Source organism: Drosophila eugracilis, unplaced genomic scaffold, assembly GCF_018153835.1.
Source record: "Drosophila eugracilis isolate 14026-0451.02 unplaced genomic scaffold, ASM1815383v1 contig_1567, whole genome shotgun sequence".
Taxonomy (NCBI): Eukaryota; Metazoa; Arthropoda; class Insecta; order Diptera; family Drosophilidae; genus Drosophila; species Drosophila eugracilis.
Window position 1 is genome coordinate 65706 of NW_024572388.1, and position 20283 is coordinate 85988.

At 42.4% G+C, this 20283-nt stretch overlaps 3 protein-coding genes across 5 annotated transcripts; 1 reads left to right on the forward strand and 2 right to left on the reverse strand.

Moving 5' to 3' along the window:
- The first annotated feature begins 86 nt into the window (after positions 1-86).
- Positions 87-4839, forward strand: LOC108114841 (cullin-2). 2 transcript variants are annotated; one of them, XM_017225986.2, is made up of 9 exons: positions 87-188; positions 474-645; positions 1135-1359; positions 1421-2498; positions 2788-2905; positions 2965-3071; positions 3313-3681; positions 3731-3844; positions 3906-4839. In XM_017225986.2, exons 2-9 carry the CDS (start codon positions 527-529, stop codon positions 4035-4037), a joined length of 2262 nt encoding a protein of 753 aa, XP_017081475.1. In that variant the 5' UTR covers positions 87-188; positions 474-526; the 3' UTR covers positions 4038-4839. The 2 variants fall into 2 exon arrangements, with proteins under 2 accessions (XP_017081475.1, XP_017081476.1); XM_017225987.2 differs by having other exon boundaries at positions 100-188; positions 499-645.
- Positions 4840-5325: 486 nt separating this feature from the next.
- LOC108114840 lies at positions 5326-13950 on the reverse strand. Of its 2 annotated transcripts, none has more exons than XM_017225983.2 (11): positions 13862-13950; positions 11481-11977; positions 10810-10995; positions 10313-10475; positions 9591-10223; positions 8959-9517; positions 7947-8898; positions 7752-7882; positions 7132-7446; positions 6987-7073; positions 5326-6911 (listed from the first exon to the last, which is right to left on the reverse strand). In XM_017225983.2, exons 2-11 carry the CDS (start codon positions 11687-11689, stop codon positions 6778-6780), a joined length of 3369 nt encoding a protein of 1122 aa, XP_017081472.2. In that variant the 5' UTR covers positions 11690-11977; positions 13862-13950; the 3' UTR covers positions 5326-6777. The 2 variants fall into 2 exon arrangements, with proteins under 2 accessions (XP_017081472.2, XP_017081473.2); XM_017225984.2 differs by having other exon boundaries at positions 13858-13936.
- An 892-nt stretch (positions 13951-14842) lies between these two features.
- LOC108114843 (eukaryotic translation elongation factor 2) lies at positions 14843-18891 on the reverse strand. The gene is made up of 5 exons (XM_017225989.2): positions 18770-18891; positions 18013-18227; positions 17417-17944; positions 16247-16943; positions 14843-16175 (listed from the first exon to the last, which is right to left on the reverse strand). The coding sequence occupies exons 1-5, from the start codon at positions 18770-18772 to the stop codon at positions 15084-15086; spliced, it is 2535 nt and encodes an 844-aa protein (XP_017081478.1). The 5' UTR covers positions 18773-18891; the 3' UTR covers positions 14843-15083.
- Between the last annotated feature and the right edge of the window lie 1392 nt (positions 18892-20283).

The following is a 20283-nucleotide window of genomic DNA, read 5'->3' on the forward strand; positions in this document are numbered from 1 at the left end:
GACGGTGCAGTGAGAACGTATGAATTTTCGGAAATAAATGTGTGTGCAGCCCTGATAGTTCGTTCCAATAACAATATATCGATATATCGATATCGTCCCGTCTGACGACCCATTTCACGATAGCAAAAAAGTGCAAAAAACTAAATTCTCGGCGTAATTAATTAGTAAATAGCGTAGTTAAGCAGCAGGTGAGTAGGCGCACAGCCCGCACACCCCGCGACCCCAGAAGTTGTGCCTGGCCAGCTGTGAAATTGACCGAGGGCAAGGCCATCGGGCTGGTGGCCCCCACACAAAAAGTGAGCGAGCTGCGCGATTATGCCAAAACGCAAAGCAAAAGTGGCCTCTGCCAACGCATGAGGGTCGGTCGTCCGCCCGTTTTGGTAATCGCGCAGGCCGCGGGATCAGTTCGCCTTCTAATCCGCTTCCATCCTACTCTGAATCCCGCCCTTGTGCTACTGCTCCTGCCCCAATAGCCAACACCTCCACATCCATCCCCAGACGGACCCACGATCCAGACCCAGTCGAGATGTCGCTCAAGCCCAAGATAGTGGAGTTTGTCGATGTTTGGCCGCGCCTGCGCTGCATCGCCGAGTCGGTGATAACGCTCACCAAAGTGGAGCGCTCGGTGTGGAACACAAGCTTCAGGTAGGTATCGGTTTTCCACAGATGCGGTCGGGACAATAGCACCCACTAGGGTCTTCGAGAAGATTATATTTAAAATGTTAAATATATATTTAGAAATAGCAAGTTATTTTTTGTTTAGCTTAACAAGGTGTTATTACTTAGCTTTATAGCCATATGTTTCTCCCAACAGCAGCCGTCACTAATTTAGATGCAAATAAGTCGCAAGTGATTTGCACAATTTCGTAATCTTTCGGCCTGATTAATGTACTGATAGTTTTGTAAACGTGTAGATAACAAATAGGGTTTGTTTTGCAGCCGCATATTTTGACCGCAATCTTTAAGAAACATTGTTTGTAAATTTTGGGGATTTAGGGTAAGTCAGATTCTGCTATTATTCCGACCGCAGCTGTTCGTATATGTGTGTGCAGCGTGAGTTGCCAAAATGGAATTGCTAAAATAAAATACGCACTAACACATCTGCCTGTCCAATCACCTTCCCAAAACATATAGCGACGTTTACACGCTGTGCGTGGCGCAGCCGGAACCGATGGCCGATCGACTCTATGGCGAGACAAAGCACTTCCTCGAAGAGCACGTCCAGGAGATGTTGTCCAAGAAGGTGGTAGTCCAGGGCGACAGCTCCAACTCGCACGGTGGACCGGACCTTCTACATCGCTACTACACCACCTGGATGGAATACAGTCAGGGAATCAAGTATCTGCACCAGCTGTATATGTAAGCATCCGTTAAAAGTTATTCTATAAACGTACTGACAATTGGGCTTCATTACTTTCAGCTATCTGAACCAGCAGCACATCAAAAAACAAAAGATCACCGACACGGAATCATTTTACGGAAATCTGTCCAGCGATGCTTCAGAGCAAATGGAAATTGGTGAACTGGGGTTAGACATCTGGCGCCTGAATATGATTGAGTTCCTTTCCAGCGAACTAGTGCGTCATATACTTGAGGGAATTGCCGCAGACAGGGCCAGCAATGGCACCTTAGATCACCATCGGGTGCAAATTATCAACGGAGTGATACACAGTTTCGTGGAGGTACAGGACTACAAGAAAACAGGTTCGCTCAAGCTCTACCAGGAACTCTTCGAAGGCCCCATGCTGGATGCCAGTGGTGCCTATTACACAGACGAGGCCAACAAGCTGCTTCAGCGCTGCTCTGTATCGGAGTACATGCAGGAGGTTATTCGCATACTAGAATATGAGAGCCGGAGAGCACAGAAGTTCCTGCATTTTAGCTCCCTGCCAAAGTTACGAAAAGAGTGCGAGGAGAAATTTATAAACGACCGTTTGGGCTTTATCTATTCGGAGTGTCGCGAAATGGTGTCCGAAGAGCGGCGACAAGATCTGCGCAACATGTATATCGTACTCAAACCCATACCTGACAACCTGAAATCCGAGCTCATCACGACCTTCCTTGATCACATTAAAAGTGAGGGTTTGCAGACTGTATCCGCGCTTAAGGGCGAAAATATTCACATTGCGTTCGTGGAGAATATGTTAAAGGTGCATCAAAAGTACCAGGAGCTCATCGCAGACGTTTTCGAGAACGATTCTCTCTTCCTTAGCGCGTTAGACAAGGCATGCGCCAGCGTTATTAATCGCCGGCCGACTGAACGGCAGCCTTGTCGCAGTGCCGAGTATGTGGCCAAATACTGTGATACGCTACTGAAAAAGTCCAAGACCTGCGAAGCGGAGATCGACCAAAAGCTTACCAACAACATAACCATCTTTAAGTATATCGAGGATAAGGATGTGTACCAGAAATTTTATAGCCGATTGTTAGCCAAGCGCCTCATCCACGAGCAGAGTCAGAGCATGGATGCGGAGGAGGGAATGATTAATCGGTTGAAGGTGAGTGTTCTTGGAAGGATACAAGTCAGTACAACAAAAAATTAAAGGAATATAGCATGATTAGCTAATAGCCATGACAGATAAATTGAAAATAATCATACAAACTGATAACTGCGAAAACTGACCTTTCATAATTATCGTAATATTGCACGCGCACCATGATAACCTAATTTGATTTATATTATAGTTTGATAATTTGTCATTATAACTGCCCTTTAACACTAATAGTGATATATATTAGCTTACTTTTCTTCTTATATTCCATTAAGATTTTTATTTATTTTTACAGCAAGCCTGCGGATATGAGTTTACCAATAAATTACATCGAATGTTTACGGATATATCGGTATCTACAGACCTGAACAACAAGTTTAATACTCACCTAAAGGATAACAATGTGGACTTAGGTTATTTATAACTTATAATTTGTTTTTCCTAGTTGGCTAAAATGTATATTTCTATACAGGCATCAATCTCTCCATTAAAGTCCTCCAGGCGGGTGCTTGGCCGTTGGGGTCTACGCAAGTTATACCGTTTGCAGTGCCGCAGGAATTTGAAAAGTCGATTAAAATGGTATGTTGAAAACTAATTTATAGGAAACCGTCTTTTAATATAAACAAGAAGGGACGCTGTGGTGGCTTGCAGTGAATCAGATATTTCTCTTTTAAATAATTTAAAATTGAAACGCGGTCTTTAAATTTCTACAAGATAATCACCGCGTGTCAGGTAAAACATTATAATACTTTACGCCGTCGGAGATTTATAAGATATTGTAATACCTATTTATTTATTTATTTTTTTGTCGTTTTTCTAGTTTGAGGATTATTATCATAAGTTGTTCAGTGGTCGCAAACTGACTTGGCTGCATCACATGTGCCATGGAGAACTAAAGCTAAGCCATTTGAAAAAATCCTACATCGTGACGATGCAAACGTACCAGATGGCGATGATTCTGCTGTTTGAGACAAGCGACAGTCTGAGTTGTCGGGAAATTCAGAACACACTGCAGCTCAACGACGAAACGTTTCAGAAGCACATGCAGCCTATGATCGAGTCCAAGCTGTTGAATGCCAGCTCAGAGAATCTCGCCGGGGAGACTCGAATAGAATTGAATTTGGATTACACAAATAAACGTACAAAGTTTAAGATTAGTTCGGCTTTGCAAAAGGAAACGCCACAGGAGGTAAGTAATTACATATTGCAAGGCGCTTTTTAATTAATTTATCCTTTAGGTGGAACACACGATCAACTCTGTGGATGAAGACCGAAAACTGTTCCTGCAAGCCGCCATTGTCAGAATTATGAAGGCGCGCAAGGTCCTGAAACACAATGCGCTAATACAAGAGGTATAAATGGAACATCATTAGCCATGAAATAAGGAATACATAAAATAATTTTCTTTCGCAGGTTCTCTCTTTATCAAAGGTTAGCTTTACGCCCAACATTGCAATGATCAAGAAATGCGTGGAGTCGTTAATTGACAAACAATACATTGAGCGAACTGCGAATTCGGGCGATGAATATAGCTACATGGCCTAGACTGCGGAAGAGATTATTTAATCTTAAACGAACTAATTTCCCAGACCACATCCCCTCTACACACAACAAAAATTGTTAACCAAGCGGCTTATTTTGTCTTAAATCCCCTCATGCATAGACAGGATTTAAAAATATTCGTTGAAGAAAGGAAGCCAAGCAAAGAAATGGTCGATCAATTTGGATTTTGTTTTTTATGATCTTAGCATATTGGAATAGAAGATGTGTGGCGATCGAACGATGTTACTGATACTTTTAATTTAGTTTAGTTAGTTGCCCCACTTTTATTTAATGCGTGTGTCCTATATAATTGTAGATATATTCCTTTTATGTATTGTATATTTATCTGGTTTTATGCACACACGCACAAAGCAGAAAGAATTGCTGGAAAATGTATAATAAAAACCGAAAAAAAAGTTTTCAAATTCGATACAAAATATTTCCTCCCACACATGTTTACTGTCAGTTTCCTAAACATATCGATTACGTTACCCTATCAATCAGAATTTAATTAAGTTTAAAATATATATATCGGGCAGGCTCTGAACAATTTTTTCGGGTTTATGTGCAATTCAAAATTTGTTAATAAGACTTGCAATAGAGATAATAAGCGGAAATATTTCAGTCGGTTTAAACTAAACCGAGAAAATTCACTCAAGAGAAGGACTTGAAACAATCGACTAAATTTCTACTTAATAATAAATTCCTCGGAGTGGTAGCCGGAGTTTGCCTGAATTCGGTTATGTGTTATTAGTTTCGATCATTTTCTTCATTAAAACAAGATTTTCGTAATGTTTCAAAATGATTTAATTTGTTTATTTTATTTTATTTACCCTCATATACAATTACGGAATTAAATATTTATAAATATTAAATATCTGTTTTTGCTAAAAATTATATGTATTTCTTTTTGTTTACTGCTGTCTGTGCTTGCAACTGTGTAACTTCCTTAGATCTGTTCATAGTTTTATTGTAATTTGTCATTTAAATCGGAAACTTTCTGAGTAGTATCCCAGAACTTGCTATATTTCCAGAATTCGTGAATTTTGTTTATAGGTTATTCAGTATATAATCGGGCCAATAAGACTATGTTGAAAACTAAAATATACTTCCAGTTCTCGAATTTAAAAAATAAATATTTTTATTTCTGTTTTATGACGACCAGTAATTCTTAAATGTCGGTTTAAATATTATATTAATTTTGTGTTCAATAACCATTTAAGTTTTGCCTTTACCAAAGGATCCAATTTAAATAGATATACCTATATAGAAAGTACACAAGGGCCATGGATTACTTTTGTTTTTAATAATTTTATTTCGTTTCATGCTACTTTTCTAAAAAATATATTCAATAATGTTAATTCAAATAATTGTACATATATCATTAATTATAATAAATACCAACTTGCTATAGCATATAATATAAATCGTTAATAATACTTTCAACTTGCTCTTGGGGGCCAGCTCCTGCTCATAAAATGCTGCCAAAACGTTTATTCTTGGCGTCTCAGTGAGTGTTAATAAAAAATATGTTATCTTCCATATATATATATATCCTTTTTCTGTTTTTCATTTTTAATATTTAATGACTAGTAAACGATTACAGTTTTGTCGTTTCATATTGCAGCTTTTTTCTCTAACCTCCCAACTTCATTCTCGATCAAAATGCTTCCTCTGGTAAAATCGTCTTGAGCATTAATTTTACATTTTAATGTTGTATGGATTAAATCAATTTCGAACTCGTTTTTATTATCAAACATTCTTTGAAATGTGGAGGGCTTAACTTCATTCTTTTTCAGTTTTTGGAAATATTATACGTATTAGATTTTAGGCTCTTGCTTATTATTGTGACTGGGTTTATTTTTTATCAGGGCTTGTTGGGCAACGCAACGGACTTTCGATTAGAATACATCGTCTGTAATTGCACTTTTCCCGTAATTCACCTCCTTTAAGTCCCCTGACCAATATGGAAAACAGGAAAACAGATATCAAACCCAAACATATTTCTCAACCACACAAAAAGTACCTAAAAAACTAAACGTCTTCGTAAAGTAAGTAATGTTGCCTAGAACCCTAAACGGTTCAGTTATAGTCCAAACTATATATATAGCGCTCATATCTCTATACGTTATATAAATTCAGTGCTTGTATAAGTTATAAATTTTCTGCTGCGCCCAAGGTTGCGTTCATTCGGTAATGTTTTGGTTGTACGGCCATAGAATAATTGCATTCATTTTTCTTTTAACAAGTTCAAGGTCTTGGGAGACCGGACAAACATTATACTATAGCCGCGCGATACATTCAACTTCGTTTTATTTTCTTTACTTTGTGAGAGTGGAATATTGTTTGCATATGTTCAGTTAATTTCATTGACCTTCATATTTTCGATTTCGCTTAAATTTCCTTTGTTTAACGCTTTTTCATTTTCATTTTCAGTCTTTACGATTCACGGCTTTTGTGCATTTGAATTATTCAGTTTTCTCATTACTATATGACCGATATACAATACGATGGTATACAAAATTGCTTCAATTAGTTTCAAGGTGAACGAACACGAGCGTGAGAAAGTTTTGCTGATCGGATGAGCAGGTGAATGGGTGGGTGGGTGCACAGAAAAAATCTCAACTTGCGACCCGAACAACGTGAATGTAAGTGCAGGGTTATTATCATTTTCGATGCTATTATACGCTTATGGTATACATAAATTTTGGGGCAGTGCTTAGCCTTGCCTGCGAGGAGTTCTCTACTGATCCAAGGAGGCGGTTTTCGAACGTTTCCAAAGGGATTTAAAGAGGCCCTTCTTCTTAGGTTTGGTATTAGTGGTCACTCCCGAGGCTATGTTGTCCTTGCGACTGGTATCCTTGCGCTTGGAGGATCCTGGACAAAACAATTCGACATTAAAATATTTAATTCAATTCTGTATAATATGATATATTTGCTTTATAATCTTACCCGTTTCGAATTCAAAGGCTGGCTTGCTGTTGTTATCATCCATAAGCTGGTCGCAATAGGCCTTATGCTTCCGATCCTTGCTGTTTTCTGTTTGGAATAAGAAACTTGCTTTACTAAACAACCCGTAAAATTTACTTTAACTCACTCTTTTTGGTTATCAACAAACTTGTCACCCGCCGCAGTGCCTCGCGGGGTGATTTGTTTAGGAAGGAAGGCGTGAGATTTGGTGGCAGTGTTAAGGGCTTGCGCGATTGTCCGGTGCCCGACATGCCCGCCGGATTATCCCACACCCGCACGGAGGCCAGGCGATCTATGTTCTCGGTGGAGGCTGGGCGCATTCCCCGTTGTTTGGGATACCATCCGCGAGCCGGGGCTCCGGTCATGCGTAGCATCTCATTGGAGGCCAAAGCATGGTTGATAGAGCGCTGGCGGCAAATTTGGGCTGTTCCATAGTTACTGCCTAATATGAAAGAAAGAAATAGGAGGGGTTATCAAACAAATTGCGGAAAAATATCTTTTTTTATAATTTTCCATATTGGGAAGACCAACCAAAACTAAACTTATAATTAAATCTCTCAACTGTAAGCATATGTATATCTAAAAAAAAGGCTATCAAAGGGTGAAACATTAATTTAACATATTTAAATCAACAGTCCAGAGAATCTTTACAGATGTCTGGTACGTATTTGAATAATTCACGATTTCGAATTCTTTTTGCCGATAATGTTAAATTTAAACCATATCCAGAATATGAAAGAAAGTTACCCCCAATCCCCAAAACTGAAGTGCCCATGTTGATGCTGTTTGATGTGCTTGACCTGGGAGCTGTGCGGGAACCGCTGACCACTGGCAGCGGCTCGTTTTGGCGTCTATATGGCGTACGTGGTATGTCACAGCTGTAAAAGAATTTAGTTAGGGAATACTACTCGGGGTTTTTTTATTCATATATATAACTCTCACCCTCTGGCAAATATTGGCGTTTCTGGAAGACTACATGAGGTTTGCAGGCGGTGCTCCTCGCGCGGGGACTGCTTCAGACTGCGCTTGGTGCCATAATTAATGTACCGTCGTTGATAAGACCCGGAACCACCCACCATTCCTTCAAGGGGTGGTGGTGGCAGTGGAGGCATCGGACCCAGCCCGGTGGGCGTTGTTATCCCACTGCCACCACTGCTATAGTGGCCAAAAAGCTTGGGCGATCGCTTGCGGTACTGCGAGTCAATACTCCAGGATTTCATGGTGTTGGCCGAATGACCTCCAGTGGCTCGATGCGGGGGCACAATTGGCGGCCCAGATAGGCCGTCCAAGAAGCTTGCAGTTTGATGGGCAGGAGCCGGTGGCGGTGGCAGCTCGTCGGTGAAGTGTCGCACGGCTGCAACGTTGTCGCGACTGCGGCGCGTGTGGCTGTTGCTACTGTGCACCGCCGCTCCCGAGGCGGTGGCATGCACCTCAACTACTGTAGTGCCACGGTTCGCGGGAGGGGCACTCGCCGCCACCACTGCCGGAAGATCTAACTGCTTTCGCGGTTCCACCGGGGATGGCGGCAGTGGGGCATCGTAGTCAAATAAATCCGGATTAGAGCTTGGCGGCGATGGAGGAAGGGGGCCCAGGCCGGGCATCTGCGACAACAGCATCTCCTTGGCACTCTCGGATTTATGGACTCCAGGCCTAAACTCCAGTATTCGCTTGGCGTGCAACTCAGCAGCTGTAGCAGCGGCTAAAGCGGATCCACTTCCATTGCAGGCCGCCGATTGGCCAATAATTTGAATGTCTCCGCGCAGCAATGCGTTGACGTTGTGTTCAATTTGCATCAAAGAAGCACACCCATAGCTAAAGTCGGACAGTTCCTCATCCTCTTCTAAAGTTGGGGCTAGATCGGTGTGTGGAGTGGTGGCGTTGGAAACTCGTTGATCTACATAGGAAGAAAATAGTTATAATTATTTAGAAAAAGAAAAGTAAGGTTTTTACTCACCATTTCCGTTGTATGCGTACAGCTCGTAGCTTCCGTTTCCATTGAGACGAGCCTCATCGAACTCCTCGCTGCTTGAAGTGTTGTCCGGCATGGACTCGGCGCTCAGACGCTTTTCGGTCAGCATCGCGGTCTTGCTCTTGACCGGCTTGCAGTGGCCTAGTTGGTCCGGTGCTTCGGCGATGTCCAGCGATAAAGCAGCCCTATGAGCAGCGGCTATCTCCATACCTCGGCGTGAATTCGCCGCAGTAGGCTCGCACTCGTTATAAACGAAGTTCTTTTCAGAGGAGACAGGTGGCGGCGGCAGGGGCAGTGGAGTGGCATCACTCTGCTCGCTGTCGCTCGTGTAAAACTCATTACTGATCGCTCCCGCTCCAACTTTGACTCCAGATCCAGCTTTCTCAGCCAACGAGGGACGAGGCGGCTTCGGTATGCAAAACACATCTGCGGCACGGGGCGGTTTTTTGGCTGTGGAACGGCGTATAATAAAAGTTCCCTTGCCCAGCATACTCTGCTCGTTGTACACAAAGCTGTTATTAAAATCATCTAAGTTGTTGGATTTCTGGAAATGTTGCAGGATAAGAAAAATATTAAACGGGTTAATAAATTCCAATGCTCTTCTGAATGTGACTCACCTTCTTGGAGGCGGCTCCAGACGCCTTTTTGGTGCCACTGGACTTCTTCTTATTGCTCTTGAAATGGATCTCCCATGCGACTCCGTTCTGCTTTACAGGGGTGAGGTCCGTGGAGATGGTGGACTCCTCCAGTGAGTCCTCCGAGTAGTCCTCATCCCTGCCAATGGCCTTCGGAGTCGCCACATTGACGTGAGAAGCAGCAGGTGATGCCTCCTCGCTGGACGTGTGTTGTGAACCGGACGAGGAGGTTGAGCTGCTGGAATGGGGATTGAGCATGTGGCACACCTCTTTGTGCTTCTCCACTGAGCTGAGCAGTCGTTTACTACGAGCCCCCTCCCCTCCGGAAGCCTTGGAGGACGGACCGGGGTAGATGGTCACCGGGTGTTCGTTGACGAAGGGCTCCGGCAGCTTGGCCAGATTGCCACGGAGCACAGCATTATGGACGGCACTGATGTCGATGCCTAGTGCGTTGCGTCCGCCGTTGCAGCTGCCCGGGTGTCGTATAGCCGCCAATCCACTTGAGGAATTGGCAGCGGAAGCTCCACCTAAATTCGAGGCCCTGGCCCCACAGCACGGTAGACTTGAGTAGTTTGAGTTGGTGGCTGGGGTCGAGCTGGAACCCCGTACCTTCGGCTGGAGGAAGGGAAAAGTGGTGGTTGTGCGGTGAGTTAATTGGTTTCCCATTAGCTAGATGGCTTGCAGTGTGGCTTTTACGAACTCACCAGCGTTGTCTGAATGAGGGGCGTCGTAGTTTCCTGTCCGTGTTCCACCTCAGACAATTTGGTTAGATTCTCAGCTGTGCCATCCACCTCATTAAAACTTCCTTCGGGCACAGTGTCAGTGCTGGGTGTTTGGGGCACATCTTCGGAGTCCTTTTTGGACATGCTGTCAAGTCAAAGTCAAAAGTTTGTAAGGTAACGCTATATTGGGTAGGGTTAGGTTAAAGCGGTAATTGCAATTTGCCAATTCACTGCGTCTAGCACGCTAAAGACTAATATCTGCTTGTTTTTAAATTTGAGATAAAAGCCGATTACTGCCGTAAAATATTTAAAGTTATTGAAGCTATTTTAAAAATTAATTTTAAAAAGTTTAGAATATATTATAAGAGGTCTAATATCTAGCACAATTCTTTTCCCAATGGTTTTATTCTATCACACATTGAGGTATTTGAAGAACGAGGCAACTTTTTATTGGGCACATTGTTTAGGCTTTTACTCACTTTTTGCGACTAAGACTCATGTATCCGTCGTCCTCGGACTGATTCTCGCCACTGTTGCTGTGCAAGGCCACCGGTTTCGTTGCTGCCTCCTCGAACTCCGAAATGATCTCGTCGAGGACTTTAATGGGCTCAGGTATGTCATCCAAGGAGATCGGTTCCAGCGACTGCAGCTGTATTTGATCCCCGCTATGGAACAATGAAGTCAAAATGTTATATATTTTAAGTTGTTATTTTACTATCAAACTTATATACATAATGGAACGAACTTATGTATTGTCGCTGTTATAGTAAAGACAAAATGTGGTTTTACTAAAGGTATTAGAATACTAAGCAAAGAGTTACAAGCGTCATGGTCTGTCTGATATTTTAAAAGCTGATATCTTAACAATTTATTTTGTTGTTAAGATATTATGGCAAACTATCATATTCTCAAAGAATTCCTTTAGAATCGGTTGACCTATTTCACAAGCCAGCTTTAGAAATGGCATCGCAGTCAAAACTGTAAACCTCTCAATATGTATAGTTTCCGCTCTCTAAAAAAAATGCTAAGCTAAAATAGATTTCATAAGAAACCGAAAAGACTGTATAAGTGTCCTCATGTGTTGCAGTTTTCGAGCATAGGAGTGTTAATGTGACTTTTAAATTTGATTTTGCTTAAAAAAACGACATACTTTTGCCTTTGTTGGTCAGCTCCAGCGGCGGCAGAATCTGCATCTGGATTTGGGTCTACCTCCGTCTCCGCCTCTTGGGAATCCAATGCGCGATTGGAGTCTGTCATTTCCAACTGGAACCGCTCCGCCTCCGAATCGAACGCCCCCTCCTCCTCTGTCGACGGTTCGTTGGAATCGCGTGCTCCACACGATTCAGGTGCTGCTGCCATTATGCGATGCTCATTGAGACCATTGACGGGAGACCTGCTCTGCGGTGTCTTCTATTTCTTATTTGTGGATGTGGGATATTTCGTTGATTATGAAAATGTAATCAATGAGCCCACCAGCGTCAACGTCCCTGCCTCAGTCAGCGTCGCTGCTGACGATGCTTTGTTGTCGGCTGTTTCAATTTTCATCTATGCAATGTGTGAAATTGATTGGCGGTTTTTCTCTGCCTTCCCTCGCTGCTCTCGCTTCTTCGGTTTCAGGTCATTAGATTCGTCATCGGAACGTCAAGTCTGTGGGGGAGGGAAAGTGGGGAGTGAATGAGGGTCAGAGATTTTGGGTCCGTAAGCCGCCGTAAGCCGCTATTAATAAATAATGAATATTGATTTCGCTGGTGTGATTTTCACTTAGAAGCTATTAGACTGGCCTGCGATTTTTAGTGCAAACAGGGAAAGTTCTGTCGGTGGATATTGATATTTTCCGATGAGGTGGAAAAGCGTGTGAGCGGAAATTAAAATTGACTGGGCTGAACAAACTTTGAGCAGGTGTAACCTGTCCAGGATGACCTTCGTTTGGCTACTAAAGCCCACGACGAGCAAGATATTTATGTATACAGGATTTTCATCATTTCATTTTCATCGCTACCCAACGCGCATTACGTATATTATGTGGCATAAAATCGATCATAAATGGATTTCTTCTCAAAACTTGTTTTTTGATACAAAAAGCCCAGCAAGAATTATGATCTAATTTAATTTGTGTTATAGGTATAATTTGCATTTCCTTTGGAGTTAAAACATATTTTTAATGTTTTCATTTCTTTGGTTTCTATACGTTTTCATAAGCTTTCATCAATGAATGGTTCCATTTTTGGTTTGCTACCAAAGCAAATCGAATTTATTTTCTGTATTAGATTTTAAATTTTAGATTAAATTTGACTATACTGAACCCTAGCGCTATCAAAATGAACTACTATTTATTTGTTGTACATATAGCTCCATTACGTAGTAGTGGCATATTGATATATGTCTGTACCATGCTGGCTTTTTAATTTCATTTCACCCGGCTGTTTAAATTCTGATTTAAAAATTGCTACACCTGCAAAAAAAACAAAAAAGTAAACACACGCGCACTCCGGGCAATTAAAAACTGTTCAACAAGGGATTTTTGTGCATTGATTTTTCGCATCTCGGAGAGAGAATTTCGGGAATGTGGAACTGGTAGGATATGAGTGGGACCGAGGAAGAGAAGGAACAGGAGCAGGACGACGAGGAGGGAAGAAAACAACAGCGACAGAGGAGAGTGTGGGAGCACACTATTCGCACTCTGCCTTATCTTCATTCATATTTTCTATACACTTTGGGGTCCCGCTGAGAGGGGTTTGAGTTGAGTTCGAGTCAGGCGCATTCACACGCCATTCTCGCCCACCTCCCCCTACACATACAAATACACGTAAACTCTTTGTATGACTGACTATATATAAACACGTTTTTTTTGCTTTTGGCTAAACAAAAAACTTTTTGCAACTGCAATTGGGTTGAGCTAAAAATTCGTTTTTGAACGGATGCGGACTGCGATAATAATAAAAGTTTGCAATATTTAAGTCTCTAATACAGGAAAAATGTATTTCCGGTATCATCGATGACTGTCTATGGATTCAGTTACCGTTAAAGCCACCCACACACACACAAACACAGGCTACTTTGTCTAGCTGTAAAATTTACTGCTGTCGGCTGTCTTCTTCTTCTACTCTTTTTTCCTTTCTGAATGAAGTTTCTGCAGGGAGTCTGGCATCGATTTTTTCATATGCAGACACATACACCCACACTCTAATACTAATCAGAAAACGAACCGACTTTTTCGTCTGCCTAATAATTACAGTTAGACGGACTCTGCTTTTTGGCAAAGCAAAAGGTCAAATCAAGAGTCTTCCAATTGGAAATGCTGCTAAAAATAGATTAATGCGAAGCGGGGGCGCAAAGAGAGAAAAAGACAGAGACGGCGAGAGATCAGGGGTAGTAATTGTACTGACAGACGCCGCGGCGACATTAAAAGCAACGGTACAGCGGTTTGGGACGATGACAGAAACAGACGCGGGCCAATTTCCGAGAACATTCGCATTTTGCAATTAGCTTATGACTTCAGCAAAGCACAACAGCAACAACACACGAACCTACTTTTTTCCGATTTTGTCCTACAACACCAATTCGACCAGGCGAACGCACCGACCGTTTTGTTTATGGCAAGCAACGTTCGCAAATCTAGCGATGTCAGAAATGTATCAAAATATTGTATCGATATCGATGTATACCCCACCTACGCAGGCTCAATCTGTGGGAAACACAAACACTTGTTTTGATTTTTTTTATTTTTACAATTATTATTATTATAATGGCAAGCGAGAAGAGCGTCTCTCTCTATCAATTTTAATTTAAAATGTTCCACATTCTTTTCAAATATTTTCCACTTATTATTTTCTAATTCAGTTTGATCAAATAAAAGTAGCAAGAATAAATTTACAAAAAATAGAATTACCTAGACCCCTAACTTTGAATTTTCAGTACATTTTGAAACGCATGCCAACATTTTGTATACTAAAAGTACAAATAAAATATAAAAATTAAAATTTGGGAGTCCCAAACATTTTTGTAACATAATCGGATATCGATGTTTCATTTTCTTTGTTTACATTAAAAGCCGTGATTTTTTATTGCGGTCTCGAACCAATTCAGGTGTAATAATAATGGTTTGAAACTAGAATACCAAAATCGGGTAAATTACCAAAATAATGATCTGAAATATATGTTCGCAATCTAAGCAAATGAAACTGCAAGAAATCAATACAAATACATTAATCGCCAAATTCCAGTTCTCTTCGCGTTAATTATTTTGTAAATTAAATTAAAACAAAATTACATCAAATTTTTCCAAATATCCCTAACCTAATTTAAAGTAATTGGGAATTGATATTTGCCTAACTTTAACAATTAGTTGCTAATGAAACTAATTTACATGGTGGGCATCCATTGGTTGTAAAAAAAAATTCGAGTACTGCCTTGACCAACTTGTAAAACGCAAGAGTTCCCATTCCTAAAAAATCTATTTTCGTTCCGACCACATGCAGCGCGTTTGTCGTTCGTTTTATATAAACTTAAACATTTAATCATTTACTTGATTTATTATGTTGTGTTTTACTGTTATACAATTAATAATCATCAAAATTTCTTTAATGTTTGTGTTTTTATTTGATTAAAACACTGCCGGCGGCCGCAGGCGTTGTTTCAGGTTGCCTTGCTGAATTAAGTTGTCGTTTTCGGTCGCTCTACTTTGTTCTATGTTCCTCCCGCTCAGCCAGCTGCACATGGATGTTGTTGTGTGGGGGATTGGGTGGTGAGTTCTTTACAACTTGTCCAAGTACTGGGACAGATCGGGCAGACCTTCCTTGAGACCCTTGCGTTTGCGCGTATCCTGGACGATGGCGTAAGGCTTGCTGGAGGGCTCGCTCGGGTCACCGGGCAGCACCTGCCAATGGTCGAACACGCACTGGGGGAAGGCTTGACCACCGGTGTTCGAGCGCAGGTCGGCGGTGAAACCGAACGACTCGTTGACAGGTAGGTATGCCTTTACCACGAACATGGGAGTGCCCACAACCTGGTTCTCCTCGAACACGTGACCACGACGCCTATTCAGCACACCGTAGATACCTCCCACAGCTACCTCAGGACACTGGATCTCGCACAGGTAGACGGGCTCCATCAGGCGAGGCTTGGCTGTGATAGCGGCGGCATAGAGGCAACGACGAGTGGTTGGAATGATCTGGCCACCACCACGATGGATGGCATCAGCGTGTAGCGTCACATCGTAGATGTTGAAGCGGACACCGCGCAAGTTCTCGTCGGCAAGGATACCCTCCTTGGAGGCCCACTGGAAACCGGCGACCACGGAGTCCTTGATTTCATTGAGGTACTGCACGGACTTGGTGCAGTCAAGGATGAAGTTGGGTCCAGTTCCGTCGGGGCCGAAGCACCAGATCTTACGGGCTTCAGTCACATCATAGTCGTACTTCTCAGACAGATAACGGGCACGAGCCTTGAACTCATCCTTAGAGCTTACTTCGCCGTTGTCAATGTCCTCAGGCAGACCGTCGGGCATAGGAAGGGCCTTCATCAGCAGACGGTTGTGCTTGTTAGGCGACTTGGACAGACACATCTGGTCGGACTCCTCCGACACGGTCTCACGGTAGGACACCACGGGATCGGACTTCTTCAGGGGGATGCAAGCGTGGTCCTCCTCCAGATCCTTCAAACAGATCTCCAAATGCAGCTCACCGGCACCGGCAATGATGTGCTCGCCTGACTCTTCGATGATACATTGCACCATAGGATCGGATTTGGCCAGACGCTTCAGACCCTCCACCAGCTTGGGCAGATCAGCAGGGTTCTTAGGCTCCACAGCCACACGCACCACAGGGGACACGGAGAACTTCATGACCTGCAATTAAGTGAAGAAATAAGAAAAAAATTAGTAATGTTCAATTGTTTTAAAGCAATTGATTTCAATACCTTCATGTTATGGGCATCCTTGAAGGTGGTGATGGTACCGGTCTTGACCAGGAACTGATCGACACCGACCAGACCGCAAATATTGCCAGAGGGCACATCTTCGATGGCCTCGACGTAACGACCCATCATTAGGATGGTACGCTGGATGGCCTTCTCGTACAGATCCTCCTTTTTGCCGGGGGTGTAGTTGGGGCCCATGATGCGACACTTCTGGCCGGTGGCCACCTTACCAGCAAACACACGTCCGAAAGCGTAGAAGCGACCCTTGTCAGAGGTCGGCACCATCTTGGAAATGTACATCATAAGAGGACCATCGGGATCGCAAGACTTCACGGCAACGGCGGCCTCATCGTCATGGGGACCCTCGTACAGCATCTCCATACGGTACTTCTGGGCAACAACCGGCGACGGCAAATGGATGGCAATCATCTGAAGCAGAGCCTCACCGGCTGGCAGCCAGGTGCGCATCACGGTCTTCAACAGCGCCTTGCCATCTTTGTCCTTGTCCTCGTGCTTCAGGGTCACACCGATCTTCTCGAGCAGGGTACCGATTTCCTCCTTCTTGTAGTTCATGATGGCATCGAACACCTTGTAGATGGGATCCAGGATGTACATGCAGAACGAACGCTTGTTGTCGGCCTCCTTCTGCTTCTGCCATTTCTTGGTCTTGGCATTGAAGAAGTTCTCACCCCACAGACTGTGAACGAGATCGAAAAAGGCATTTAAAGTTAGTTTGATATATGTAGCTTTAAAAAAAAGCCTATCTTAACCTTTAAAGGAACTTGAATATTTCTTATCGCTTTTTGGTTTAATCGGAACTTATTTATGTATTTAATCTATTTGTCATTCTTATTTTCCGTTACGGTCAACAAGTTATAGTTTATATAATTCCTAAAACCATTTGGTCTATCCTATTGAATAGTGTAAGGTCTCTGCCTTAGCATGACTCGTTAAGACATTAGGAAAGAGGTCACGAGGCAGCGTTTCAACAGCTTCCTACGGTTTTGGTCTGCTTCTATTTTTATGGCACTTGTGGCGCCGTCATAACGCGCGACTCTAAAGAAGACTACTCCTTAGGGAGCGGACCTCCAAGATGCCGTCCGCTCAGCGTCACACGTATTGTGCTAGAAGCGTGCATTTGCAGAACTATTTTTTGTAAATATCACTTACCGGTTCATTAGCTTAACCACATCGATCTTAAACTTCTCAGAGTACATCTCAGAGAACTGCTTAAGGGTGAAGGCCCAGCCGTGCAGACCGGAACCGAAGCCCACGGATCCCTTGGAGGGGTCCACGCGCACCTCACCCATTGGGCCACCGTCATCGTTGTAGGTGGCGATGATGACGTTTACGTTCTCCACGATACGTTGGAAGGTCTGGTAGAGCTCCTCGGCATCAAGCTGCAGCTCGAGCAGGGCGCGGTCCATCTTGTTCATGAACAGGATGGGCTTAATGCGCTCGGCAATAGCCTGACGCAGCACGGTCTCGGTCTGCACGCACACTCCGGAGACGCAATCGACCACGACGAGGGCACCGTCTGTCACACGCAGAGCGGCTGTCACCTCGGAGGAGAAATCAACGTGACCAGGCGAGTCGATCAAGTTAATCAGGAAACCCTTGCACTCCTTCTCGCGCTGATCGGCATGGGTGATGAACACCAAATCCTTCTCCTCCACCTCGAAGTACATGGAGATGGCACTGCAAGAGGAATTGACAAATGATTAGTGAGGGGTCAAGAGGTTAGAACGGGGCGTGGCTTATCTTACGTCGACTTGATGGTGATGCAGCGCTCCTGCTCATCCTTACGGGTGTCAGTGAAACGGGTCTCACCAGCCTTGGCTCCGGCAATGATACCAGCCTTGGACACGAGCGAATCGGTCAGGGTGGACTTGCCGTGGTCTACGTGAGCAATCACAGACATGTTACGGATGTTCCGCTTCTTGTCCATGAGGCCACGGATTTCGTCGACGGTGAAGTTGACCTGCGAAAATAGGGCATTGTTATGTATTAGAACAAGTTCCCACTACTAGTATATATATATATATATATATATCTGTGTGCTTATTAAAAATGGCGTCCACACACACAATCTTCGTGCCACGGACTTTGAGGTTAGATAAGAACAGAGAAACCACTTGCGTCGCCTATTTACAGAAAATCACATCACTCACTCACACACTCGCACTGCAGCATCAAGGTATATAATTAGATGTTGCTATCTGTTGCGGCATTTCACAACTTTCACCCAGCATCTTCACATTCTTGCGAAATTTCAATAGCAAACTGCATACGTCATTCCTAGTCTTCGCCTTGCATTTCACCACCAGGCGAACACACACATACATGGGTGCACCATATATATGGGAATATATGTGCACACATTAATTTCACCAGGTAACGGTTGTCACGTCTTCACTTTTTGGCCCCACTTTCACGAACCGCACATTTTAAATAGCCGCACAGAACGTTTTGGTGGGATTCCTGAAACCACGATTTGCATTATTTCAGTATTTAGGCACCTACCATTTTGGATGTTTGGAGATTTTCTCGCGGACCAAAAAAACACTACGCCTTGCAACGGCGTTTCGACAGGAAAGAGCGAGGCACTGCGGCGACCCTAGAGCTGGGACAATTCTCGATAGTATCGATAGAACGAGCCAGTTATGAACTTAGTGTAGTCGATAGTAGTTCCAGAAGAAGAACCATCTATCCGATGGTTTGCCACTGTCGTTTTCCTATTTAGTTTTAGCTCTATTTAAATATTCGTTTGTTTCATATTTTTAATATACAAATGTACATCATATATCGATCGATAATAAGTGGCAAAAATGTCAGAGTTGTAACTTTTCTGAGCTAAATCAAGTTTAAAATATTTTTGAAATTCTGGAAACAGGTTGTTCGAATAAAATACCTTTTTATTGCGTATAGTTTAAATAATTGCATTAAGATTAAATAGATTAATATGGAAAAATGTGGAGCGTTACACATCCAGTGCTTCTTAATGCAGTTTTTTTTTTCCAAAAACGGACAAAAGACCAAAAAATGCGATGAAAAGCATTAGAACCATTATTGCAATTACGCTCTTGTAGAACTGGTCTTGTGGTATATGGCCTGATGAATGAATTTTCAGCACACCCATAAAAATGCACAGTTCTACAAATTAATTATTATATAATATATATATATTTAAATATAAATTATAATTAAAGCTTTTAATTTATTTGACACGCTTGGTTAGTACACTCCGTAGGACTCACTAGTCGGAGTCGACATAGCCATGCTACATTAAGCATTGCTGATTCTTAGGTCTCGTACTAGCCTATGTACGAAAGGGTATAGTTTACCATTATTTCGGGTTTTGAAATCAAACCAGCAAAGCATTTTTAAATGAAAACATTGTTGATGAAGTTGTCAATCATTTGATGTTGTAGGGCCTTACACGTGTTCTAAGGTTACCGCTATTAAAATTATTATATAGATCCCTTTAAAAAAATTTTGGCCTAATGTGCCACAAAGTCAAAATTTGTACAAGTATATGTAATTGTTGTACGACAAGTAAAATAAAACTTAAAATCTAACGTATATTTCTTTACTGTATTGATTACTCTATAATGTTCCTATCGGAAGGAGCGATCCGCTTAACGGTGTCGATTTTAGTTTAAGGTTATCATACTTTTATTGAATAAAACATGTGGTAAAAAACCGAATGAAATAGTATAGACAAAATAATAATATTGGTTTAATAATAACAATAAAAATTAATGGAACCAGAAAATATGAGGCGGTTACTATATCAATAAAATGTTTAGGGAGAAGAATTGTCAACTGTCTCGACTATGAGATAACCGTTACTCTGGTTTTCAAAAATAATAATTTTTCACTAGAAATTGACAACATATATAATTTTAATAGCATCACTTATTAATATAACCCTATAAGGTCGGTTTATCACTGCGCATGCAACCATATATTCTGAAATAATTTTCGGATTTTAAAGATTAGAATTAGATTAGATTAGATATTAGAAGTTGTTCTTT

Coding starts and splice junctions, on each gene's coding strand:
- LOC108114841 (XM_017225986.2), top strand. CDS start 527: ATGTCGCTCAAGCCCAAGATAGTGGAGTTTGTCGATGTTTGGCCGCGC. Junction 2,906..2,964: donor GGATAACAATGTGGACTTAG/GTTATTTATAAC, acceptor ATTTCTATACAG/GCATCAATCTCTCCATTAAA. Junction 3,682..3,730: donor AAAAGGAAACGCCACAGGAG/GTAAGTAATTAC, acceptor TTTATCCTTTAG/GTGGAACACACGATCAACTC.
- LOC108114840 (XM_017225983.2), bottom strand. CDS start 11,689: ATGGCAGCAGCACCTGAATCGTGTGGAGCACGCGATTCCAACGAACCG. Junction 7,883..7,946: donor ACGCCAATATTTGCCAGAGG/GTGAGAGTTATA, acceptor ATTCTTTTACAG/CTGTGACATACCACGTACGC. Junction 7,074..7,131: donor TTTGTTGATAACCAAAAAGA/GTGAGTTAAAGT, acceptor TATTCCAAACAG/AAAACAGCAAGGATCGGAAG.
- LOC108114843 (XM_017225989.2), bottom strand. Junction 17,945..18,012: donor TGCATCACCATCAAGTCGAC/GTAAGATAAGCC, acceptor TTCCTCTTGCAG/TGCCATCTCCATGTACTTCG. Junction 16,944..17,416: donor GTGGTTAAGCTAATGAACCG/GTAAGTGATATT, acceptor TCTCGTTCACAG/TCTGTGGGGTGAGAACTTCT.